Genomic DNA, 16,275 nt, shown 5'->3' with positions numbered 1-16,275 from the left:
AGTCGCGCGATGCGATGATGTGTGGTTTCGTAGCTATCGCGATCATTGTATTTATCTATCCCCCCACACGGGAGTAGGGAGTTAATCCGAAACACTGTTTGCTTTTATGATCACCATGATCGCCATCATAGTTTAGTGTTTGATCCTTTAGGGGATATCGAACTTGGATGGTCTATTGATCACAACCAATTTTGACTCCAAATATAACTATTTTAATTTGAAATATTTAACGTTTTTACAGACTCTAAATAAATCTCATATATAATTCTTTAATTATTAAATAAAAATAAGCCTCCAAACTATCGTTACAATTATTGATTTTTAATAAAAATAAACTTACCAAGAATAGAGGGAATGCGCTTTTAGCCAGTGTACGAATATTATACGATGTCGATCGATCCTCATCTGAGTTGAGACCCACCTGTAACGTGATAAAAGCAAATAAGTATTAAAGATATTCAGGAAATAATTCTTACATTTAAAACATTACACAACGCGAATACTTTTCCCGGCACAAACCAGGGCTAACCATTCGCAAGCAGAATGTTGTGTCCACTAATGGGATCCACTTGTCCCGCACCGCGCCACAACAATGCATCTACAATGAAGCATCAGCGTGTGCTGGGAAGGCCGGTTACGTTAGAAAATCAAAATCACATGCGCCCTCCAACGTAGAACATGAGCGCGATTTTAGGTCCAGCGCTTCCCCGGTACGCGGTACGCCGAGCGCGCCAAGCTGCAATTTACGATGCATTACCGCTAATGAAACGCATATTTCTGAACTCGTTTGCAGGCGTGGTAAGTTTATCTTACGGGCGCACTTTTATTTTCCGTTCCGTTTCCGTTCGCTTCCCTAAGTCTTACCGTGCACGATACGCTTGATTGAGGAATCTGCATGCAAATGGGTTTACTTGCGCTATCACGCTGCGTAAGTGTTCTTCGCAGCTAATATCTGCCACTGCAGTGGACGATCCTGAACTTCGAGACGCCTCCACCAAACAAGCGATTAGAAGTGTCTTAATGAAGCTGGCGAAGAGCTGACGGAGGCAAACTAATTTCACGCGGAATTCAATCACAAATGAAATGCAGGTCAAGTAGCCATTCTATTCCGTTATTTAATAGTTGGGGTGCTTAGATTGAATTGTAACGTTCCGCTACTGTCGCATGGGGAAGTTTCCTGTTTTCATTACCGAATGGCATGCTGTGCATCATTAGCGAATACACAGTAGGCAGAGCTGGCTAGAATTGTTTGCCGTTAACTGTGTGATGCGTCCACTGATGTCGCTGTGTCGCTGACTTCCGATACGATCGTACACTCAAATTCGTCACGTGTACGTATATCTCGCTCGCGCTGGAACAGTCACCGACGCGAAATGCTTATCGGCCGTGTGTCTGCCGTTTCGGTGCAACTTTACCCATTCCGATCGTGCCAGACACGGAACACGCCACACCGTAGTGAGCAACAGACATACAAAAAAAAAGCCGTCATGATCCCGAGGGCGATTGAACTGCGAAGTTGCGCACACCGGGTGGCGCTTATACACTGAAAGCCACATAAAACGACGTTAATCGCTGGCCGAAAAACGGTTCCCCACTAGTGGCTAAGGGAAAGGTAAATTTCGCCAAATCTTAACCAGACACAGCCAATATAAGCCGGGAGAAGAAAGTGCGTCCGGAGGACGCCGTTGCCAAAATATGTCGCCCTGGCGTGAAAGCGAAACATTGGGTTGCGTTTTGTGTATGTGTGTGTGCTTTTTTTTGTTTCGACGACATGATTGTGGAGTTCCGCAACACGGAACAGCCACACCACACAGTAGCAAACGGCAAGTTGGTGCGGTGTGTTGTGATTTTCTGGCACTAGCACCTTTCAGTAGCAGCAGTGCACCCTCTGGCGGCTAACGGTGGGTACTACCAATCGGTAGGGCGATAACATTACTAACCCATCCCCATACGGAGTGCAATTTCTGGAGCTTTAAGCACACGTGAACAGGTGAGTTCAATCACAATTGTAATTGTCCAGCGGTTGGAATTGTGTCACTCTTGATTTCACCCCGTGCGGGATGAGTTGTTGACAGATCAATCATCATATTACGATCGGTTTATTACGGCTGCATCAAGTGTTAATTGTTGGCTTACATAAAGAAATTGCAAGTGGTAACCATAGCGATCGATTACACCATTTGCAAAGTAATGTTGATCAAGTAGTTCGGTGGAGCTCAAAGATGTGTCAGAATGAAGAATTTGTACACTTTTTTCATCCAAGAATTTCAGGTATAATTTGCGGTTCTACCACAGTAGGAACACCTCCTACCACGATTGAGTGCAGTGCAGTGTGGCAATCCCGATAACCCTTCGTTTGAACATTCTACTTCTTTCACAGTTTCGACAACCACCAACGCTGGGTGCATTTTTAAATACAAAGCAAATCATTCTGCATCAACAGGTACCGGCTCCCTCCTGCTGTGGTACTCACATCAGCCCATAAAACGCACTGCATCGTACCGTGACTACACCAGTCGGGTGATACGACGTTCCACAGTCACGAGTATTAAAACGTTGCTGAACCGTTACCAAAATGGTTCAAAGTGGTTGGAAGTTCCCAATGCTCTCGGCTCTGCTGGTATTGATTGGTGGATACGTTCTTCACGGCGAAGGTAAACATAACCTACTTGCTGATAAGTGATACTTCTTGTTCTTCAAACATCGGTACTGATCGTGGACAATATTGGGGCTTTCTTTCGCAGCCGGTGACAGTGACCTGAATGAGGTGCGCATTGGATTCGGTTCGTCGTTCAGTGCGCGGCGCGATGTTCGGTTTCATCTTTACACACCGCTCAACCGTGCTGACGCCCATGTGTTCTCCATCGACACTGTGGACACGCTGATGCGTTCGTTCTACAATGCTAGCCATCCCGTCAGGTAAGAGGCGAAAAGGTTTTCAAGATTCGCAAACCAACTTCTAACCCAATATCTTCCTACTCCTCGCAGAATAATTATTCACGGATGGTTTAACAACGCCAGCTCGTTGGTGATACAGGGCATCAAGGATGCGTACCTAGATGCGGACAGTTACAACGTCATCGGCGTTGATTGGGGTGTTGGTGCGAGTGAATCTTACTTCCGCGCAGCACAGTACACGATCGCGGTTGGTTTGGTGGTAGCGGATCTGGTTAATCAGCTCGTGCGCTCGAACATGACGGACGTGGGAAGGCTTTACCTGATAGGCCACAGCCTGGGCGCGCACATTGCGGGCAATGCGGGCCACTCGCTTAAAACGCAACAGCTGCAGGTGATCTATGGGCTGGATCCGGCGTCGATAAACTTCTTCCAGGATGAGCCCGACACGCGGCTCAGCCCCGATGATGCCGCGTACGTGGAAGTCATCCACACCAACACGCAGTTCTCCGGATATCCGGCCCCGCTCGGGCATGTGGATTTCTACATGAACTACGGCCGCAAGCAGCCGGGCTGCAAAACGGACGTCTGTAGCCATGGGCGGTCGACCGAGTACTTCATCGAGTCGCTGACGAACCAAACGAAAGGGTTCTGGGGCGTCCGGTGTACCGATTACAACGAGATCCGCCAGCGGACCTGCTACAACATCAAGCAGCAAACGTTGATGGGTGGCGAGTTTTGGCAGAAAAACATTACCGCCGGCGTGTACACGGTCGAAACATTGGCTGAGTCACCGTACGCGATGGGTTACGTTCACTAGGTTGGCTAAATGGGGTTTGTGAACGGCTTCAATCAATCTTATGCCACCTTACGTTACTGTGGGATGAAAAGGCTTCCGGTGCACCTCGACAATGGAGTTGTGGGACCTGAAAATAAAGCATACACAATGATAATGCAGTAATCTGGGCTTATCGAGAGTACTACCGAATGAACATCGGCAGACAATTGATGACGATACGTTAAAACCTTACCCGAAATCCACTAACAATCCGTGGCCAATAGGGTAGACTCGGTCTAGACTTTGCAGGCTATTGAATGTGATGTCACCGCTTAAGGCATCTTATCGAACAGGCAATTCGGAAGTGATTGGAACGGCGTATTTTTCGGGTGCTTTCTGATAATGATGCTTGCCTTATCGATGCTATAAAAAGCAACCCGGTAGCAATCTGCAACTGCTAGTCGGATAGCTGTTGATTGCTGTGAGGTCGAGGTGTAGCAGAATGCGTGTTCTCTTGGTGTTTCTGAGTGTGCTGTGCGTGGAGTTAGGTAATCGGTGTCACCACTTTCTACACGACGAGCGAGTCAACAGCATCTAATTCTTACTTTCGCACCCTTCACATCAGCTTGCGCCGGTTCACTGTTCCACGGAGATAATGACAACCATGAGTGGCACGTAGCGGCAGATGAAAATGGCAACATGAGGCTGGTGTCGTACGCCGTACCGTACCAGCTGGATGGCGAACGGCCGAGAAAAGATTTCGTTCCGGAGCGGGATACGCGCTTTCTGCTGTATACAGCTTCCAACCCGGAGGTGCCGCATGTCCTTCGCAATGGGGATTCGGATTCGATCGTGAATTCTCCCTTCAATCCAAGCAATCCGACGCGCATGATCATTCACGGGTGGCTCGGTACCCAGAACTCCGAGATCAATCGCTTAACGCGCTCGGCACTGTTCTTCACCGGCAACTACAACATCATCTACGTGGACTGGAGCGTCGGATCGGTGGACGAGTTCTATCCGAACTCGCGACAGCTGGTGTACGCCGTGGCGGCAGCTGCGTCCAACATCCTGGACTACCTGGAGCGCTACTTCCAGATCAACAAGCGTGACGTCGTGGTGGTTGGCCACAGTTTGGGAGCCCACGTGGCCGGTAACGTTGGCAAGTGGCAGTCGGGTGCGATTGGTACCATCATCGGGTTGGATCCCGCCCTGCCATTCTTTGCCGGCAATGCTCCCGACCGCATCATGGCGACCGATGCGGATTACGTGGAGATCATCCACACCAACGGTGGCGTGCTGGGCTTTATGGATCCGATTGGAGACGCTGACTTCTATCCCAACTTTGGCCGCGTGCAGCCGGGCTGTGGGGCAGACGTTGGTGGCAGCTGTGCCCATGCCCGGGCCGTGCACTTTTACGTGGAATCGATACTCTCGCGGCACGGATTCGTTGGGCAGCAGTGCCAGACGTTCCAGAACATACGCGATGGAATTTGCGCCCAGACGGGACTCGCATCGCGCATGGGCGGTGAGCCACCGAATAGAGACGGTGCACCCACGGGTATCTTTTTCCTACAGACGGCCAACGGGTTCCCGTTTGCCGTGGGGTGCTAGTGTTGTTGTAAGCAGTGATATTAACGAAGCCCTAATTAAGCGCAGCCTGTATTGAATGAAGCCTGGTTCTGTTCCATAGTCCGTAAGAACATTGTTGTACATTTCCCTTCTTTTACATCGACATAAAGCGAATCACAAACATGCATGAGATTGCTAATCGCCCGATTGCGTCCCGTACCACTAATTATCGTATGTCGTTTATTTACCGATCGTGAGATAAAACAAGCCGTTCATCTTCGCTTTGTAGCTATCGTTCAGATCGCCACCCATGACCGCCTGTGCACCGTCGCACTTATTACTGACCGCGCCCGCATCACACTGCCGTCCCACGTACAGTGGCTCCCCATCGGTCCCCAGCGATCGGCGGAAGTACTCTACCGCCTTTTCGTGGCTGCAGGTGCTCGTCAGACAGCCGGGCTGGGATTGGCCACCGTTTGGGTAGAAATCGGCCTGCCCAAGTGCATCACGGTGTCCCAGCAGACCCTTGTTGGTGTGTATGACCTCAACGTACGCCGCATCGAACGCATCGACCCGCTCCGATGGTTGATCGCGTCCGAAGAGCGGTCCGGCCGGATCGAGTGCGATCACGGCCGCTAGTTTGGGCTCGGTTTGGTAGTGTTTCCCCGTCAGGCCGGCGATGTGTGCCCCCAGGCTATGGCCAATGATGACAATCTGCGATGGATGCTGACCCGCCTGCAGCAGTACGCCTATCTGTTTCGCTATCGCAGCGGCAACCGCACCCACACGCAACCGTGCAGCTGGGTAGACTATCGTGGACGAACCAGCTGACCAGTCGATACCGATAACGTTGTACGCACCTTTCGCCAGATACGCCCTGGAAAGTTCACGCACCGCAGCCGATTGCCAGTCGCCGAGCCATCCGTGTATGAGAATGCGCGTGGGATTGCGGGGATCGAACGTAGTGTTCCGCAACGCGGACAGATCGTTGAACCTCAACTCCACTCGCTCTTCTGGGTTGGATTTTTCCGTCCAGAGCAGGAACCGTGTGCCATATTCCGCATCGAAACGCTTGCCGCTTTCGAGTTGCTTGAGGCGCTCTAGTTCTTCCACGGTCCAACACTCAAACTGTTCGGTATCCTTCGGAACTGCAACCCTCCCGGTACTGCACGGAGGCACTGTCGAAACTACACTGGCGAGCAGCAACGTTAGCAAAGCGATCGACGAGTTCATGATGAGTTTGCCGCACTGCAGGCACTCGCACTAGAGGGCTTTTTAAAGGCTTTCCAGCGCTTTCCTCTCGAGCCTTGATTTGAGCAGTGCTTGAAAAAGCGCCTCATGGATTGATATACTTGTCCAACCAATTATATCTCAAGTGGCGGTACTACACTTCCGTGTTCTAAATCCGGCTGGCTTGAAGAGGGTTGTTAATCGAATTTGTTGCATGTTTTGATGCCGAACGATGGCAAGGAATGCAGTATTAGATAAGGGTAAGCTTCTTTATCAATCGCGGGCAGTTCGCAGTTATACGATGTTTGTAAGATATTAAACGATGGCACGTGAGCAAAGCTCCACACGCAAAGGTAAAAATATTTGTTTTGATACAAGTCTAACAGTTTGTTCCATACAACTCGATTATGCGGTAACTGGTAACTCCAGACATAGCCCGTAGTAGGATGCGAACAGATTTCAAGATTAGCAAATGACGCAAACACCTACACCAGGCAACTGTAGCTCTTGGACATTGTTGAGCTATAGCGGTAGATAAGCGTGATCGCATGGAATTAAGATGGATGTCGCATGGACTAGGCAATTCGCCTCAAAAATCGTACGATTAGCGAGATACGACTCAGACGATACGAGTGCCAATTTCTTATCACCGCCTCGTGTGGGCCTCAAGTCTCACAGTAGCATGCATTTATGTCGCGATAAGATTATCCATATATGCACATTACCTGCCTTCTAGATCATTTCTCGCTATTAGCGATTAGCCAGGTGAGGTGAGAGAGCGTGGGAAACTCATAACTTCTGGATTTAGGTTAACTTTAGAGAGGGAATAACTAACACAAAACGAATAGTACTAGAGGTATTAAGCAACTGGTTACTATTCAATAGTTATGTTCATTTGCATAAATATGGCCGTCAGATCGTCACCAGTTGATCTTTAGATCATACGAGTTTGCTTACTTATTAGAAAACTATTGTACACCATGTTTGAAGTAGAAATCTTCAGTTTTTTTTTGCTTTTGAATTTGTGGTAATCTTTATCGAAATTGCCACTGGACTATCGGACCACACCGTCTGTTTGAGTGGCGATTTATGGCACCCCCCACAAAAATAGCTCCAATTCTTCATCGTTCCGATTAGATTAGTACGTGTAGGGCGTAGTGCTTTTGTTCCAAAATTACATATGTCGTTAATCAGGAAGCCGTAAGACGATTCGGATCGCCAGGGCTTCATATAAAAAACCAACCCGAAAGCCATTGCCCTTTAGTCAGCGGGAAAGTACCAGCCCAAGATGAAGCTTTTCGCATTGCTGATCGTCTGTGTGGCGGCTGGTAAGTACGAAGAAGATGCGTTTGAAGAGCCGGTGCAGCCCCCAATTCCATTTGAATAGTGCAGTAATTTGTGATGTTGTATTTCTTCCAACAGCCACTGCTCTTCCTCTTGAGGAGGTCGGTGAGGAGCATATGCCGATGCCATACGAGGAGGTCGGTGAGGAACATATGCCAATTCCATACGAGGAGGTCGGTGAGGAACATATGCCCTACGAGGAGGAAGGTCTAGAGCACATCCCGAACGAGGAAGAGGGATTCGAGCAGAACTGGCAGCTTGTGCCCGATGGTGATGGTCGCCTGCATCTCGTCAACACCGATCCGTTCAACCTGGGCAGCCAGGATGAGCCGGCGCCTTTGTTTAATCCGGATGCCGATACCATCTTCATGCTGTTCACGCGTAACAACCGCAACAATGGACATCGCATCACTCCCGGTAATGCTGGCACTCTTGGCCCACACTGGAACGGTGGCCGTCAGACCCGTTTCATTATTCACGGTTGGAACAACAACGGAGGATCGGAGGTTAATGTTGCTGTCCGCAATGCATACCTCGATCGGGCTGATGTCAACGTGATCGTTGTTGACTGGGGTGGCGGTGCACAGAACCCGAACTACGTGACGTCCCGCAATCACATCAACGGTGTCGGTGCTGCCGTGGCTCGTTTCGTCGACTTCTTGAACCAGAGCGGTGGCATGTCCTTCAACAATGTCTACGTTGCTGGACACAGTCTCGGAGGTCATACGGCCGGTATTGTTGGCAAGCGTGTGACCCGTGGTCGTCTGAACACGGTTATCGCTTTGGATCCTGCCCTGCCGCTCTTCTCCATCAACGATCCTGGCAACCGTGTGGCGTCGGGAGATGCCAACTACGTGGAGGTTATCCACACGAACGGAGGACTGCTCGGTTTCGATCTGCCCCTCGGTCATGCTGATTTCTACCCCAATGGAGGTCGCAGCCAGCCCGGATGTGGAGTTGATCTCGCAGGTACCTGTGCCCACAGCCGTGCTCATCAATTCTTCGCCGAATCGGTACGTCCAGCGCAGAGTGGCTTCAACTCTGTCCGTTGCGCGAACTACGATCAGATCCTGAACAACAACTGCGTGTCGTCGGGAGCTAACGCTCGTATGGGTGGCGAGCCTTCCAACGTTGGTCGTGGTGTGAATGGAGTGTATTTCCTTACCACCAATGCCGGCAGTCCGTTTGCACGAGGTTAAGAAGTGATATTAGAATCCAATAAAGTCGAACATTTTTCATTAATCATGCTTTCTAATTTAATTACTATCTATTGCATTGATATACTACTGCTGATATTTCTCTTTATTGAAGAGATTAATCTAAACAGACGTGTTCGCTTCGAGATCATAAGGGATCCTTAGGAAATTCGAATTTCGTCTACTCAATAACACCAAATATATCGGTTTGAAGCATTGAAGTCGTATTTTGCTTGAAGGATATATTTTAAGCAGAAGATGGGTCCTTCACACGACCGGAGCAGTACAAAATCCCATCCAAACTAATCCCCCGTAGCAAGGACTGATTATCCGGCTAAGTAGTAAAATTAATTCTAGTCTATCAGAAAAAGCAGGCCATGACTTAGACGATCGTTACGCCAAGAAGAGAGAGAACAACTCATGGCATGCTGTTGAGCAATGTGCAACCATATTACATGGTGGAACTGTAAGAACTCTCTTAATGTACTTTTTTCCAAAATAATCCTTATTTTATTCACGTTCCCTTGTGTCTAGCCCCTAGCAAACGGAGCCGCATCGTTGGTGGTAAGGAAGTAAACTCCCGTAACACCCCGTCCATAGTTCGATGGTTCGCCGCCCATGATAGCATCTGGTCCGCTTGGAGTGCAGTTTCCTTCCACTACTTCCTGTATGCCAGCGCAACGTGTCGCACGGAACGGTACCGAGGTGGTGATCGACTCCGCATAGAATGCTGGCGCACGTCCATGAGCACAACCACCGCCAATGTCTGTGCCACAGCCCGGTTGCGATCGTCCACCGTTCGGGGTGAAAGTGGACTGCCCCATGGGCGTACTGCTACCCAACAAACCTCCGTTGGTCATGATCATCTCCACATACCGGCCATCGGCTGGTGAAACGGCATCCGGTTGACCAAGGGAAAACAGCGGTCCTGCCGGATCGAGTGCAATCACCGTGTTCAAGCGGCCGTTCTGTCCCTTTCCGGCGTTGCCCGCAACGTGCGCACCCAGACTGAACCCGATCACGTACGTATTGTCCACAGAAGCACCCGCCGCAACGAGCTGATCGATGAAGGAAGCCAGAGCGGCACCAGCCGGCCCGACCGCGTTACGTGCGGCAATGTAGTTCGGATTGACGGCACCGGCACTCCAATCGACGCTGATCACATTGAAGTCGCCGATACTGAGATACCGGTCTCGGATATTCGTGTTCATGCCATCGTTTCCGTTGCTGTTCCACCCGTGAATGGTGAAACGCGTTGGGTGTGCCGGGTTGAAGTTGGAGGCGGCAATAGAACCAGGATTGCCAAACTCCAGCACCTGCGCTGTTGTCGGGTTCGAACGGGTAAACAGGCGGAAGATCAAATCCTGCTCCGGATTGAAATTCGGAGCGATCGAGGATGAATCATCGGGAATATTGTACGGATTGGTGTTGACAAGGTGTAGCCTTCCATCACTGTCCGGCACCAGATGCCAGTTTGAGTGCTCCACTGGCAGAGAAGCGACAAGTAGGAGCTGTGTTGCTAGCAGAACAAACGCTCGGCGGACCATTTTTGCCCAATCTGGTGTGGGTTACCACTGCATAGTGGTCTAAATGGGTTAACTCATTTTATAACCTATACCTCGGAGGGAGGTCAAGATATCACCAATATCTCGAGAGATTAAACAAGCGGAGATAAACTTGGTGGATGGGAATTTCCAACCTTCTTGCTGACGTCAGGATGATAGTTCAAATATACTTCAAAATTTGACATAAACACAAGCTCTAGAAATGACCACGGAAGCTATAGCTAGAACCTATCCGCTACAACTATTAGCGAAGAACTGATAAGAACTGAGCATTCAAGCGTTCGATAAATTAGCAAACAAATACAGTTTAGATAATACATTTCGAATGCTAACGTCTTTCCATTAAATCTGCGCGCTGTCAAATTTGAAACTCACAAAAATGAGCTACTCCATACATACTTATACTAACTTTGCAGTCTTTTGTTTATTGTACAAGATACATCAGTTGACGTAGGAATCAGATAATTAGCCCTGTGCAAACGGAGTGTTACCGTTGGTGGACACAATGAACATACCGTTTACACCGCGACCGTGGTTCGATGGTTCACCGCCCATATTCGCAGTGCCAGTATTGGTACACTGTCCGGCCACAATCTCGCCATGGCTAGCGCAACGCGTGGAACGGAATCCGATGGTCGTTGAAACGGATTCCGCGTACAGCTCGTGAGCTCTCGAATGGGCACAGTTACCAGCCACGTCAATACCACAGCCAGGTTGGCTGCGTCCTCCGTTCGGGAAGAAGTTAGCATCCGATAGTGGCAGATCGAACCCAAGCAGACCAGCGTTAGTGAAGATGGATTCCGTGTACTGAGCATCCTGCGGTGCCATAACATCCGAATCCGATAGCGAGAAGAGGGGACCCGCCGGATCCAAACCGATGATCGTGTTCAACTGACCGTTCTGCATTTTACCGGCATTACCAGCAGCGTGCGCCCCCAAGCTGTGGCCGATCAGGTAAATGTTGTTACGCGATGTTCCCGATGCCGAAACCAGCGTATTGACCATGCGTGAAATCATGTCTCCAACGGATGCAACCCGGTTACGTGCGGCAATGTAGTTGACCGTCTGGGCCCCCACTCCCCAATCGACGGCGATCACGTTGAATTCTCCCACGCCGAGATAGTTCTGGCGAATGTTCGCATGCAAACCGGACGTTTCGCCTCCGTTCCAGCCGTGGATGGTGAAACGGGTCGGGTGCGAAGCGATAAAGTTGGAGTTTTGTACCGAAGCCGGGTTGTTCCAATCCAGCACCTGGCCGTGGGCCGGATTGCGACGCGTAAAAAGACGGAAAATTACGTCTGTCTCCGGGTTGAAGAGGGGCTCAACAACGTTATCATTCTCCGGGATGTCGTAGGGATTGATGTTGATCAGACGCAGGCGTCCCGACTCATCAGGAACCAGCTTCCAGCTGTCCGCGGTTGAGGCGTACGCTAAAAGGACGGTTGTACGTTAGCAAAACACAGACAAAAACGTAACCGAAGTGCGTTGCGTTACCTCCGAAGAGCTGTACAGCCAGCAGAACGCTAATAACAATAACACCCTTTGCCATAGCCCTTGCACCTGACCGTTACACAGATCAAACTAAATCAGCTAATCGATCGCACCTTTTATACCGATTTCCTATAACTTATCTCGCAGTTTAACCGTCACTAGCCTAACCTTAATCGATAATCTAAAAGCACGTCACGTTTGATACGATTTCCGATTGTACGTCAAACGTTGCAGATGAACGTTTGTTACGTTTTAACATTGAACTGACCCCCTGTGGTATGAGGAAGGATTGGTTCTTATCGTACGAGTACGGTTCGCCCTCCATGCGTGCGTTTACAACCTATATCACGTGTTGCGAATGTTCACAGATTTGTGGAATTGAATCTTAACAAAGAAAACTAATCATAAACCTTTTGCTAAGGGAGCCTAGCAAAACACCTCATCATGCCGTATTGACAACTAATTTTGTGTCAATATGTTGCTTAAGGAAGTTACTTTTAACATCCTCCGGATTGTTTGTACAAGTCAACGCTGTTGATAGGAGCAACATACGCACCAGCCCTCGAATTTCCCACAATAAAACAATAAACACCTGCCTCCATGCGCTTATCGAATATCCACAAGTATCGCGCGACCGACGTATCGTTTCAAGACAACAAATCTAAGAAGGCTGCGATTTTGCTGGGGAAGAACAGCAACAACAGCAGTCGCACTGCAACCAATTGTCCGTCCAATCAAATATCTCCGTTTCCAAATTCACAGTCCTGTGTGGCATACGTTTAGACTCCACGGCAATTCAATAATCAGGGCAGCTGGTAGATAAGGGGCAACGATTTGCGTCGAATAGGACCTTCACGGAGGCGTTAATCCAACGCGGTGCCTAGGGTGCTATAAAACCACCTTCCTAAACTACGGATTGCTGTCAGTCAGATTAAACAGTCGACAGTGTTCGAAATGTACAGTACAGTTCTACTATTGCTTGGACTTGTGGTGGCTGGTAAGTACTGAGCGGGAGTGCTGTAGAAGATGATTGTGAGCCAACCCATTCTTCTTCGCTGATACACAGGTCATGCAGCTTCCCTGTCCTCCGGTCTTGGTGCGAACCAATGGATGTTAATCCCGGACGGTAATGGACGGTTACATCTGGCCAACCTGAACCCGTACAACATTGACGAGACGGTACCGGAGCCTCACTTCACCGCTGCTACGGATACGATCTTCCGGCTGTACACTCGCAGCAACCGCAACACGCCACAGGTCGTCCAGTTGAACGATGCCGGTTCCCTGTCGGCGTCCAACTTCAACACTGCACATCCGACCCGCTTCATCATTCACGGATGGAACAACGATGGGTTCTCGGAGGTGAACATGATCCTGAAGGATGCCTGGTTGGACCGCGGAGACTTTAACGTGTTCACCGTTGACTGGGGCGTTGGTGCACAGACCATCAACTATCCGTTCGCTCGGGCACGTGTGGGAGCCGTCGGTAACGTGGTGTCTACGTTCATCAACTTTGTGCAGGCCAACACGGGCATCAGCTTCGCTAGTATCAGCATTGCGGGACACAGTCTCGGAGCGCATGCCGCCGGTAATGCTGGATTCTTCCAGTTCGGTCGCCTGAATACGATCTTCGGTATGGATCCGGCCCTGCCACTGTTCTCCCTGGACAGCAACGATCGATTGACGCTGAATGATGCGCAGTACGTTGAGTCGATTCACACCAATGCCGGTCTGCTTGGGTTCGATTTGCCTCTTGGACAGGCCTCGTTCTACCCGAACGGAGGACGCACCCAGCCTGGATGTGGCGTTGACATTGCTGGTGCTTGTGCGCACGGCCGTGCGTATGAGTTTTTGGCCGAATCGATTGTGAGCGGTGGATTCAGCTCGGTCCGTTGTGGCTCATATGACGAGATTCTCACCGGAAACTGTTCTGTGCAGGGCCCGAACCGCCCGATGGGTGGTGAGCCATCCAACTTTGGCACCGGAACTGAGGGTTACTTTACGCTCACTACTCGTGCCGCGGCACCGTTCTCACTTGGATAAACATGCCAGCTCCTTAGTATATGTGTGATTTTAAAAATAAATTTGGCTTATATTTAAGCTCCAATAATTACCACCGTTTGACGTCAGTGCCTGATTTTCTTAATGACTCGCTGTATCGCGCACTATCTCCTGTATATTCCGTACGTGTTTTATGGTTTTATTCCTGCGCAGTAGCAGTGTACCTTCTGGAAAACAGTAGTCATAAAGGATTAGATACCGGGCGTTATCATTGATTGACGCCGTATCTTAATCGATCGATAAGACCCCCAAGAATGTCCCACTCTTTTGGCCCTTAAAAGTGTCCGGCGGGGGTCCGGACCAGTTTAGTCGTCGCAAACATGAAAGCAGCTTCGGTGGTACTCAGTATTTTCGGGCTAGTTGCCTTAGCCAGCGCTGCCCCACTCGAGATCAACCCTTGGGCTTTGATCCCGGACGGCAATGGCAGACTGCATCTGATTAACGTCAACCCGTACGATGTACCCAAAGGTGACAATGAGGTCGAGCCAATGTTTGACCCCGAGACGGACGTGGTCTTCCGTCTGTACACTCGTCGCAATCCGGTCCACCCGCAAGTGATCCGCTGGAACGATCAGGGATCGGTGTCCGGCAGTAACTTCGATCCGGCGCATCCTACGCGCTTCCTGATCCACGGTTTCCTGGAGGGCGAGGATGCCAGTTTGCACTGGAGCATCAAGGACCACTTCATCCGCGTCGGTGAGTTCAACATCGTGAACGTGGACTGGGGTGCAGGATCGCAGACCATCAACTACATTGCCGCACGTAACCGTGTCGGAGCTGTCGGTGAAATAATCTCGCGCATGATCAACACCATCGTTGCCGCCACTGGAGCGTCCCGCGATAACGTTAGCCTGATCGGACATAGCTTGGGTGCACACGTTGCATCAAACGCAGGAAAGAACCAGAACGGTCAGCTGGGCACCATCATCGGCTTAGATCCGGCTGGTCCGCTGTTCTCTGCCGGCCAGGCCGATATCTTCGGTGCTAATGATGCGCAGTACACTGAAGCTATCTACACAAATGCTGGATTGCTGGGATTCGATCAGCCACTGGCGCATGCTAACTTCTACCCGAACGGCGGTCGCTCGCAGCCGGGTTGCATTCTGGATATTGCTGGAATCTGTGCGCATAACCGTGTGAACGATTTCTACGCCGAGTCGGTGTCTTCGTCAGTTGGTTTCCGATCGGTACGTTGTGCCAATCACGGTGAGATCCTTTCCGGTGGATGTACTTCCAGCGGTCCGAATGCCAACATGGGTGGGGAGCCGTCCAACCGCGGACGAGACGTTTCGGGTGTTTACCATTTGAACACCAACTCAAACTCGCCATTCGCGCAAGGTTAAGAGTAGGCATTTTAATGTGAATAAATTTGCTAATGCATTTTGTAAATAGTATCTCAACAACAGACGTCACAGTTTTGGAAAGAAGGTATAATCAATCACGAAATAAGTAAAACTAAGTTAGTAAACTTAAGAAACTCTAACCTGACCATGCCGCTCCTGTTTGTGAGATGATTGATAAGGATGATGGTGTGGATTTAAGGGACCTTGAATCCTGAGGAATTCCTGCGTCCCTATTTTTCGGAATGAGTCATGTAAGCACTCCAATTCTGCACGCAATTAAACAACAGACTAATATCAAGAACAATAAATTTCGTTCATTTTCACACGAATGTCTCCGTTATTTTGTACAGCAAAATATTGCATAGATTTAGGCTGATATTGCAAGAAAGTTTGAACGCTGATATTTTTTCCAAGCAAGTACAGGCTGAAGAACAGTGAAAATGGTTGTTATTCAAACGGCGAAACTTCGTTGCATGTTTTTACACTTTTACTACAAATATCATTTATTGAGTCTCAAACATTCACAATTTTCAGTGGCTCAGCGGAAACAAATATAAGTGTTTTGTGCTAAAGATGGTTTCAATACAAAAACAGTTACGCAAGTATGTATTGCTGCAGCTATTAGTTCATAAAAACGCATCAAACACTTCTAGAATACACATGAATGGGAATTTCTGTTGTTAAACATAGCTCTAGGAAGAATTGGCTTCATTTAGCGTTAAATTAGAATAGGAAGAATGCTCCGGTTTTATATTTACTCGTCTGTTGCCTTTGACCGAGTGCTCTTGCGCTTTTTCTCA

The 16,275-nt window shown here is 49.3% G+C and overlaps 8 protein-coding genes across 8 annotated transcripts; 5 read left to right on the top strand and 3 right to left on the bottom strand.

The window, feature by feature from the left end:
- Positions 1-2,538: 2,538 nt before the first annotated feature.
- LOC128296983 (pancreatic lipase-related protein 2-like) lies at positions 2,539-3,736 on the top strand. The gene is made up of 3 exons (XM_053032522.1): positions 2,539-2,654; positions 2,745-2,919; positions 2,989-3,736. The coding sequence occupies exons 1-3, from the start codon at positions 2,576-2,578 to the stop codon at positions 3,713-3,715; spliced, it is 981 nt and encodes a 326-aa protein (XP_052888482.1). The 5' UTR covers positions 2,539-2,575; the 3' UTR covers positions 3,716-3,736.
- A 439-nt stretch (positions 3,737-4,175) lies between these two features.
- On the top strand, positions 4,176-5,287 carry LOC128297377 (pancreatic lipase-related protein 2-like). The gene is made up of 2 exons (XM_053033008.1): positions 4,176-4,221; positions 4,299-5,287. Exons 1-2 carry the CDS (start codon positions 4,176-4,178, stop codon positions 5,285-5,287), a joined length of 1,035 nt encoding a protein of 344 aa, XP_052888968.1.
- A 76-nt stretch (positions 5,288-5,363) lies between these two features.
- On the bottom strand, positions 5,364-6,478 carry LOC128310776 (lipase member H-like). The gene has a single exon (XM_053047492.1). The coding sequence runs from the start codon at positions 6,476-6,478 to the stop codon at positions 5,486-5,488; it is 993 nt and encodes a 330-aa protein (XP_052903452.1). The 3' UTR covers positions 5,364-5,485.
- A 1,285-nt stretch (positions 6,479-7,763) lies between these two features.
- Positions 7,764-9,018, top strand: LOC128296955 (pancreatic triacylglycerol lipase-like). The gene is made up of 3 exons (XM_053032495.1): positions 7,764-7,803; positions 7,898-7,920; positions 7,990-9,018. Exons 1-3 carry the CDS (start codon positions 7,764-7,766, stop codon positions 9,016-9,018), a joined length of 1,092 nt encoding a protein of 363 aa, XP_052888455.1.
- A 527-nt stretch (positions 9,019-9,545) lies between these two features.
- On the bottom strand, positions 9,546-10,562 carry LOC128300504 (lipase member H-like). The gene has a single exon (XM_053036588.1). The coding sequence runs from the start codon at positions 10,560-10,562 to the stop codon at positions 9,546-9,548; it is 1,017 nt and encodes a 338-aa protein (XP_052892548.1).
- A 483-nt stretch (positions 10,563-11,045) lies between these two features.
- On the bottom strand, positions 11,046-12,129 carry LOC128300496 (pancreatic triacylglycerol lipase-like). Its single transcript, XM_053036576.1, has 2 exons — positions 12,075-12,129; positions 11,046-12,010 (listed from the first exon to the last, which is right to left on the bottom strand). Exons 1-2 carry the CDS (start codon positions 12,127-12,129, stop codon positions 11,046-11,048), a joined length of 1,020 nt encoding a protein of 339 aa, XP_052892536.1.
- An 896-nt stretch (positions 12,130-13,025) lies between these two features.
- LOC128300489 (pancreatic triacylglycerol lipase-like) lies at positions 13,026-14,114 on the top strand. The gene is made up of 2 exons (XM_053036564.1): positions 13,026-13,068; positions 13,138-14,114. The coding sequence occupies exons 1-2, from the start codon at positions 13,026-13,028 to the stop codon at positions 14,112-14,114; spliced, it is 1,020 nt and encodes a 339-aa protein (XP_052892524.1).
- A 338-nt stretch (positions 14,115-14,452) lies between these two features.
- LOC128297821 (pancreatic triacylglycerol lipase-like) lies at positions 14,453-15,475 on the top strand. The gene has a single exon (XM_053033522.1). The coding sequence runs from the start codon at positions 14,453-14,455 to the stop codon at positions 15,473-15,475; it is 1,023 nt and encodes a 340-aa protein (XP_052889482.1).
- Positions 15,476-16,275: the final 800 nt, after the last annotated feature.

This window comes from Anopheles moucheti, chromosome 2, assembly GCF_943734755.1.
Source record: "Anopheles moucheti chromosome 2, idAnoMoucSN_F20_07, whole genome shotgun sequence".
Classification (NCBI taxonomy): Eukaryota; Metazoa; Arthropoda; class Insecta; order Diptera; family Culicidae; genus Anopheles; species Anopheles moucheti.
The sequence above is the reverse complement of the archived record's forward strand: the minus strand, read 5'-3'. Positions and strand labels throughout refer to the sequence as shown.

What these genes read in the sequence shown, in the direction of transcription:
- LOC128296983 (XM_053032522.1), top strand. Translation starts at nt 2,576, where the DNA reads ATGGTTCAAAGTGGTTGGAAGTTCCCAATGCTCTCGGCTCTGCTGGTA. An exon ending in ATACGTTCTTCACGGCGAAG is followed by an intron (nt 2,655 to 2,744) that starts GTAAACATAACC and finishes TTTCTTTCGCAG; the next exon opens with CCGGTGACAGTGACCTGAAT. An exon ending in AATGCTAGCCATCCCGTCAG is followed by an intron (nt 2,920 to 2,988) that starts GTAAGAGGCGAA and finishes TACTCCTCGCAG; the next exon opens with AATAATTATTCACGGATGGT.
- LOC128297377 (XM_053033008.1), top strand. Translation starts at nt 4,176, where the DNA reads ATGCGTGTTCTCTTGGTGTTTCTGAGTGTGCTGTGCGTGGAGTTAG. An exon ending in TGTGCTGTGCGTGGAGTTAG is followed by an intron (nt 4,222 to 4,298) that starts GTAATCGGTGTC and finishes CCTTCACATCAG; the next exon opens with CTTGCGCCGGTTCACTGTTC.
- LOC128310776 (XM_053047492.1), bottom strand. Translation starts at nt 6,478, where the DNA reads ATGAACTCGTCGATCGCTTTGCTAACGTTGCTGCTCGCCAGTGTAGTT.
- LOC128296955 (XM_053032495.1), top strand. Translation starts at nt 7,764, where the DNA reads ATGAAGCTTTTCGCATTGCTGATCGTCTGTGTGGCGGCTG. An exon ending in GATCGTCTGTGTGGCGGCTG is followed by an intron (nt 7,804 to 7,897) that starts GTAAGTACGAAG and finishes TTCTTCCAACAG; the next exon opens with CCACTGCTCTTCCTCTTGAG. An exon ending in CTGCTCTTCCTCTTGAGGAG is followed by an intron (nt 7,921 to 7,989) that starts GTCGGTGAGGAG and finishes ATTCCATACGAG; the next exon opens with GAGGTCGGTGAGGAACATAT.
- LOC128300504 (XM_053036588.1), bottom strand. Translation starts at nt 10,562, where the DNA reads ATGGTCCGCCGAGCGTTTGTTCTGCTAGCAACACAGCTCCTACTTGTC.
- LOC128300496 (XM_053036576.1), bottom strand. Translation starts at nt 12,129, where the DNA reads ATGGCAAAGGGTGTTATTGTTATTAGCGTTCTGCTGGCTGTACAGCTC. An exon ending in GGCTGTACAGCTCTTCGGAG is followed by an intron (nt 12,011 to 12,074) that starts GTAACGCAACGC and finishes CCGTCCTTTTAG; the next exon opens with CGTACGCCTCAACCGCGGAC.
- LOC128300489 (XM_053036564.1), top strand. Translation starts at nt 13,026, where the DNA reads ATGTACAGTACAGTTCTACTATTGCTTGGACTTGTGGTGGCTG. An exon ending in GCTTGGACTTGTGGTGGCTG is followed by an intron (nt 13,069 to 13,137) that starts GTAAGTACTGAG and finishes GCTGATACACAG; the next exon opens with GTCATGCAGCTTCCCTGTCC.
- LOC128297821 (XM_053033522.1), top strand. Translation starts at nt 14,453, where the DNA reads ATGAAAGCAGCTTCGGTGGTACTCAGTATTTTCGGGCTAGTTGCCTTA.